Source organism: Gekko japonicus, unplaced genomic scaffold, assembly GCF_001447785.1.
Source record: "Gekko japonicus isolate JY-2015 unplaced genomic scaffold, Gekko_japonicus_V1.1 scaffold84, whole genome shotgun sequence".
Classification (NCBI taxonomy): Eukaryota; Metazoa; Chordata; class Lepidosauria; order Squamata; family Gekkonidae; genus Gekko; species Gekko japonicus.
In genome coordinates, this window is record NW_015159712.1 from 111,587 (window position 1) to 119,235 (window position 7,649).

General features: G+C 42.9%; 1 protein-coding gene across 1 annotated transcript in view; it reads left to right on the plus strand.

Annotated features, from left to right (window-relative positions):
* Positions 1–7,649, plus strand: part of LRP4 (LDL receptor related protein 4) — a 70,561-nt gene that overhangs the window by 25,959 nt on the left and 36,953 nt on the right. The window contains exons 6-8 of the mRNA XM_015406796.1: positions 3,915–4,043; positions 4,628–4,747; positions 4,900–5,025. Of these exons, the coding sequence (XP_015262282.1) occupies positions 3,915–4,043; positions 4,628–4,747; positions 4,900–5,025 (375 nt within the window). The remainder of the gene's footprint in view (positions 1–3,914; positions 4,044–4,627; positions 4,748–4,899; positions 5,026–7,649) is intronic.

Below are 7,649 nucleotides of genomic sequence, written 5' to 3' on the forward strand. Positions count from 1 at the left end.
GTATGACAGCCAATGTGACGTAGCAGTCAGGGCTTCAGAGGACGGGAGAGGCTGCAGGTGTGTGGGGGGTGGAAAGCTGAAGAGTGAGAGGGAAATAAAGGTAGGTTGATGATTGGCTGGGGAGGAGATAGGGTTGCCAACTCCAGGTGGGAAATTCCGGGAGATGTGAGGGATGGAGCCTGGAGAGGGTGAGGTTTCAGGAGGCGTGGGACCTCGGACAGGTACAAAGCCATAGACTCCACCCTCCAAACCAACTATTCCCTTCTGGGGAACCATCGTTGCCAATCTCCAGGTGAGGGCTGGAGATCACTCAAAATTACAACTGTTCTTTAGGGTAGCAGAGATCAGTTCCTCTGGAGAAAAGGATGGACTCAGTGTCATTATACCCTGCTGAGGTCGCCACAGCAAATTGACACTGAGTGTCCAAGGCCGGGGCATTCACCCAGAGCCTCTTTCTAGAGGCCATTGTATTTATTTCCACAACGGGCCTTTTTCCTAGTTTAGAATACGTATATGCTGCCTCTCCAGAGACCTGCTTGAGGGTGCATTTTTTATTTCCAACCTCCCCCCAAAACACCTGTGGTGGTATTGGGCTGTGTATTAAGGGTCCCTGCATTCCTCATTTTGTGAGATTAAGGTGACAATAAATAGTGTGTATGTTCCAGTATATAGACCATTGTTGCTCTGTTGGCAGGAAAATGTAAGCTAATTATTTGTTACCATTTACAGCAATTTTTTCATTCTGTGTGACGAAGCCTTTAAAAAATTAGGCACCTGTGTATTTGTTTTTTAGATGAAGTTGCTTTTGTGGTATTTTTGGTGTATTTTTGGTAGTTCTCTAGTATATTTTCATAGACTGCTTCTCTGTGGTGTTCTCTGACTACTGGTACTTTTATTTTGACCTTGACTAATGATTTTGTGAGCTTGGAAAATCGGCTATAATAATACAGCAAACTTGGAAGGGACGGCCTGCTTCAATTCATTCTTTCTTAGTGGATAGCATTTTTGTCTCTCCACTTCCCCAGTTTGTGCACACTTGGATCATCCCTGCAGAACTTCTCCCTTCTAGCTAATTAAGAATTTATCAGGTGGGTTTGTAGAGTTTGGAGTTAAATGATAGAGTATTGGGAGAGTTGGCTTCACCCTTCACGGACTGTCCTCCTTCTGTGGGTCATTTTAGCATTTTGTACAAGTCTCTGCTTCCACTGCTTTGTCCGCACTGTATCTGAGCAGCAACTAATGCCTGTGGAAACGGTAGGATTGTCCTCCCCAACTTCTGTCTCAAGGGCATTTTACAGAATTTGTTCTAGATAGGAGGAAACTTCAAAAAGGTGGTGGTGGGGGAATCTGGGCTGCCAGTTTCTGAAGGACAAGGGTGGGGAACAGTGTTGTGTATGTGTGCTGAGGGGGGTGTCTTTTATCTCTCCAGATAATAAAAGCTGGGAGGGAGCCAAGGCTGCAAAGATTTCAGAGTCAGGAAACAGCTCAGAGTGGCCAACTTTGCTGTCTCCTCTCCATTGGCTGTGCCTTCTCTAGTGGTTTATTAATATGCATGCATGCATGTCTTAGGGGTGGAAGGGAACAGATAGTCTAACTGTGTCAGGTTTAGTGATAGGGTAAAATGGCATTAACAAGCCATCCTTTACATCTGTGTATTTCTAAATCTCTACCTAATACCTTTTTGAAAATTTGAGTATAGAGTTGTTCCTCAACTCCTGCACTACAAGTTTGACGTGTAGCCTGTCCTTCAGTATAGGAATAGCAGCTACTCTCATCTGCCCCCTAACTCCATATCCTCTGCTTGTTAGTGTTTGCAGTTGATGAAGGTGCATAGCTAGCAAGTTGTATCCAAACCTGGTTGGATTCCAGTATATTTGACTCCTCCGTGATCATCTGTCACCTTATCTCAAAGGCTGTGATATTTCACTTGTATCTGAAGCTTGTATCTTTCCACCCCTAAGACATGCATGCCCCTGTGTGACAGAGTGTTGGACTAGATGAGCCATTGGCCTGATTCAACATTGGCTTCTCTTTATGTTCTTGAGATTAAAACAGCTGAGGTGCCTGTTCAGTTCATGGCCAGATAAGTAGTGGAAGGAAACAGGGTTGAAACATTTTACCCGCCCATGATGTTGACAGTCAAAACCCTGCTTCCCATGCAAAATGGCTGAGGTGGCAAGAGAACTTTCTAGCAATTTTTTAGAGCTCAGTTCTAGCTGCATGTGGTCCCTGTTCAGGTCATGGCCAGATAAGTAGTGGAAGGGAACAGGGTTGAAACGTTTTACCCGCCCATATGTTGACAGTCAAAACCCTGCTTCCCATGCAATTATAGCACTTTGAAGATGGGTAAAAACTGTATACACACCTTTTCCCATTAAAAGGCTGGTAATAGTGAAGGGCAGCAGCTTTAATTAGCAAAATAATGCAGAAAGGGATGGGTTAAACCCTGTCTTCTAGCCCAGTCTGCATTGGGCCTTGCATGGCTGCAATTTAAAAGACTAATGGAAATCTGTGATCTCTGTGCATCTAGCTTAATCCTTGGTATCTTGAACCTTCGGCTTTTTTCAGTCTTCATATCAAAGTCACCTTTATTTCTTCCAGGTTTCCCAGAATCCTAACTATTTGTGTTTCATTGTAATGATTTTTAGTTTCCTCGTACCTTGCAATAGCATATAGACTGCATTATCCCATAGAGAATGTTGTCTTCCTTTTCAGTTTTTCTTGAAGGATTCTTTTATGCATTATAAGGAATTGCTTGTGAACACCAGGATAGAATTGTAACACCTTTGTCTTAGTTTGTGGTGGGTTCCTCCCGTACAGGGTCTGAATGTTTCTGGTAAGGATTCTTATGTGAAAAGGAGGTGCTTGTTCTAGCTTCACTGGGAAGAAATGGCATTCTTCAAAGGCTTGGCACCGATGGTGACGTCTTCTGCTCAGCAGCTTTATTTGGCAAGATTAAGCCATTGAAGGAACTGCTCCACTTTTCAGTTTTACAACTTGGCTAACTTCAAACCTCGGCATAGCTAAATATGTATGAGTGTGACTCTGTGCAGAGGGAAATCTAAAGCTGTGTGATTCCCTTTAGCAATCTCAGAACTTAATTTGCTCAGCAAGCCTTTGGAGAGGGGCATAGCAGTGTTTTGAACACTCGATAAGCACTCAGAGCATTGATGGTTCATTGCGGGTAAACTAATGTACTGTGTTAAGCACATTTTAGTTGAAACCAGAGCCTGATATACTGAGGGTGAACTTGCATGTGAGTTTATACACTGAAATCTTCAGTGTGGGTGATGTTCTATCTACAGAATGGGCCTTGTTTTATTTCTAGCAAAATTCATAATGCAGCAGAACCACCGATAAGCAGCTGCAAAACTATATTTCAGCGGTATGATGTTCTGCCTGCACGAGTGTGCAATGAGGAGTCTACATGTAATTTTTTAAAAGTTCAGCATGTTTAGCTACGTGTGCGATTCTGTCCTGGATGTGTGAATCCATAATAATCAGCCATCATGTGGTAGATGGCTATATAACATTGCCTGGGAAGGTGGAACTAATAGGGGCTGTACTACTGTCGGTGAACACTTTGAATATGAACACTTTCCTTGAATTTTGTCTCTGTTTTGTAACATAACATCATAACACCATAGTTTTATTCCTCATATGGTTGCCTGTGAAGTAGTGTGAATGCACTGTCTAGAAATAAGACTTCTTAATTGCTGGCCCTTGGGCTTCATTGAAAGTAGCACTGTGACACCATTCCAGTGCACCCAGATAGCTGTGTAAATGCACATGTAACCTCTGTTACGCCACTCATAATTTCTATATCTACTTAGCTCTTTTTAAATTTGTGATGCCACAAGCACACAACTATTTGCAGTCTTGTTTTAGTCTTGTTTCTTCTTTCCCTTTATTAGCGTCAGATATTCCAGCACCTACGTGTAGCTTGGAGGAGTTCCAGTGTGCGTACGGTCGTTGTATCCTGGACATATACCACTGTGATGGAGATGATGACTGTGGGGACTGGTCTGATGAATCTGACTGCTGTAAGTCAGCCACCTTGGGGGCGTGTGATGCGTATGTTGATATAAAATATTTCTGATTCTTCACCAGGAAACAAAAATGCTGTTTCAAGAAGCCTCAAATGTTATATTTAGAATTGATTGTACAAGTCCCAGAATTGGCATAAATTTACTTTTGGTGATTCTGTTGAAAATGTTGATTTTCTTGAAACCTAAAATTTGAATAGTAAGGCAAGAAAAAAGTGTGTGTGGTGGTATGTGGTGGATATCCACTAAGAGCTTTGAGGATGTGGACTAGAAGCTACAGGGCAGGATTGATGCTTCCAGATACTGCATCACTGGCTTTTTATTTTAAATTCAAACTCCAGAATAATTACTGTGAGGTGCCACTAACTTGCTATGATGCAAGAACCCATGTTACTTTTGGGGGGGTAGTATCGCTCCCTTTGCCAGCAGCAAGTTCTGTGGAAGGAATTGTTCTCTGTCACTGTGTGGCTATCCAGAGAGGGGGACACATAACTGAGTCTATTGGGCTTGTTACTCTGATCGGGGCTGGCCGTTTGGGGACAGTAGAATGGAGGTTATAACATGCTGTCTCCTCTTTGCAGCCTCTCACCAGCCGTGCCGTTCTGGGGAGTTCATGTGCAACAGTGGTTTATGCATCAATGCTGGGTGGAGATGTGATGGCGACTTTGACTGTGATGACCAGTCTGACGAAAAAAACTGCAGTGAGTGTCTTCAGGGTTGTGGCAGATGGAATGACCTAATATGGAAGTCAAGAGAGTGTCGGTCATGGCACTAGTGAACTGTGGAGAATAAGGGCATGCAAGCAACAAATCAAATTTGCACTGTCTGACTGAATTTATTTTTGTTTCCACAGCTACGTCTATGTGCACAGCTGACCAATTCCGTTGTAAATCTGGCCGATGTGTCCGCCTCTCCTGGCGTTGTGATGGGGAGGATGATTGCTCTGATAACAGTGATGAGGAAAACTGTGAGAATACAGGTGAAAACCCTGAAAGCAAGTTGCTGCTTTGTTCTCTGTATAGCTAGCCTTCCTGCCTTAAGATCAGTAATTAACAGTGCAGTCCTAAGCAAAGTTGTTCTTAGAAGGGTGTACTCTGTTTAGGGTTGTACTGTAAATGTCCAAATGTCCGAAATTAGAAAAGGAGTACGAAATATTTGCTGCAGTTATTGGAACCGGCAAAGCAGTATATTTTGATCCTCCATAAAAGGGTAAAATCAGTGATTTTGGGAGTTTGGTGCTGTTGTTGTTTTAATTGTGAAGATCACCCAATTAAAGAAAGTGATTAATTATTCATTTTAGTATGATATTAACTAGTGAGATTTGCATCAATTTACATATTGATAACAACAGTAGTTATGAAGCAAAATATACTTCCTTTGATTTTAGGTGATAACACTTGTCATCATTTGATTTCATTCTGTGTAAGAGAATGTATTTATTTCATTTTGAAAACATATATGCTTCTTCTGCAGAAACCTGCTCAAGGTGATTTACAAAGCAAAAATAATACAATAAAATAAGTAAAACAGTATAAAATTATCAGTAATAAGCCGTAAAAACAAGTCAGTTGCATAAAATCTGCAAAAAATAAATAAATCAGCAGCCTAAAATGATATTCATAAAACAGGCTTAGATATGGATTATTAAAAGAGCTAAAAAGATGAATTTATCAGCTATCAGTATTTTGACCTGCCACCTAAATCACAGCAAGATAGATACTTGGTGCAATGCAAGGAGGAGGGCATTCACTGAAGAACCCCTCTTCATGTGTTGATTTCTGGGATTTGAGGACCATTTCATGTACAACATGAATAGGCTTGGTAATATTCAGCTAGCCTTTTGAGTTTTTGTATGGAGCAATATACCTCTCTTGAACTGATGCTAGTATCTTATATTCTAATAGCAAAGTTGGCTAGATCTTTGGATACTTAAATCTGGTAACTGAATCAATGAACAGGCAAGACAGATTTTTCTACAAACCTGAAAAGGGTCCCAGGTTTGCAGAAAAATGTGAAACAAAGAAAAAAATTCTTTGGGGGTTTAAAACCCTCCAAAATAATAAAAGAAGCAACTGTAGCTTTAAGCAATGGATTCCCTCAGTGGCTATTGCTAGGGAACCACAGTATTCCAGCTTGGTTCATGTGAATAAAAAGGTGGGGGGGGCAGGGCACTTTCAAAGGCATATTTTGGCCTTTGAGGGTCCAGGCTTGACTAGAGTTGGCACGCCTCGGTTGTGAAATTCCTGAAGATATTGTGGTGAAGTCTGAGGAGGGCACGGTTTGGGGAGTGGAGAGGCCTCAGCCAGATATTATGAGTCCACCCTCTAAAGAAGCCATTTTCTCCAGGGGGACAGATCTCTGTTGTCTGCAGTTCAGTTGTAAGTCTGGGAGATTTCCAGGTCCCTCCTGGACATTGGCATCCTTAGGCCTGGCAGCAACCTCTGGGTGACCTGATACCACCTGACTTGTATGACTCAATTAGGCCTGGAAATTTCCAACTTTTCAACAGCAGCCGCTGTATGTAAGCCAGTGTGGTATAGCGGCTAGAGCTTCAGAGGAGGGTCCGAAAGACCCATGTTCGATTCCCCATCTTGCTGCAGAACCTCACTGGGTGATTTTGGACCAGTCACATACTTGCAGGCTAACCTACTTCACAGGGTTGTTGTGAGGATAAAAAAGAAGCGATGAATATAATTTAAGCTGCTTTGGTCCCCACTGTAGAGAACAGTGGGGTATAAATGAAGTAAATAAATAATAAATGTACCTGAAGGTAGGTTGGTGAATGATAGATTGGTGAGGCAGGTAAAGGGGAGAAGATATGGGGGTTACCAGGGGAGAGAAAGAGAAAATAGTGTGGGAGGGGGATACAGTGGAAAGTGAGGGATCCCCCATAAGTCCTTGAGATTTCCCTATCGTGCAAATAGGCCTAACCCAGTGGCTGGCACCACACAACTGGACCATGGTTTTCCTAGGCAGAGGAGTGAAGGGAGGGACTGCTTAAGACAGAGGGGCAGATAAAAGTAGATTGGCTGTTGGATGGGAGAAGAGAAGGTTGCCAATGCCAGGTTAGGAAATTCCTAGAGATTGGGGGGAGAGCCTGAAGAGGGTGGAGCTTGAGGAGGGGGAGTAGAACTTAGTAGTGTGTAATGCCATAGAGTCCACCCTCCAAAGCAGCCATTATCTCCATGGGAACTAGAGTTGCTAATCTCCAGGTGGGGGATGGAGATCACCTGGAATTACAACTGCTCTCCAGATGACAGATCAGTTCCCCTGGAGAAAATGGCAGCTTTTGAGGGTGGACTCTATGACATTACAACCTGCTCAGGTTGCTTCCTTTCCCAAACTTCGCCCTCCCAAGGGTTCATCCCCAAATCTCCAGGAATTTCCCAACTTGGTGCTGGCAACCCTAAGGGGAACTGATCTCTGTATTTGGGAGATCCATTGTGATTCTAAGAGATCTCCAGGTTAACAAATCCAGAATGAGAGAAGAAAGCAGGCCTATAGCTATGGTGGGGCATCTTGGGGCCATGCCCCTTACTTTAAAGCCATGCCCCACAAGTTTCCATGTGAACTTTCCATGCCATCCAGCTACAGGCCCTTCTA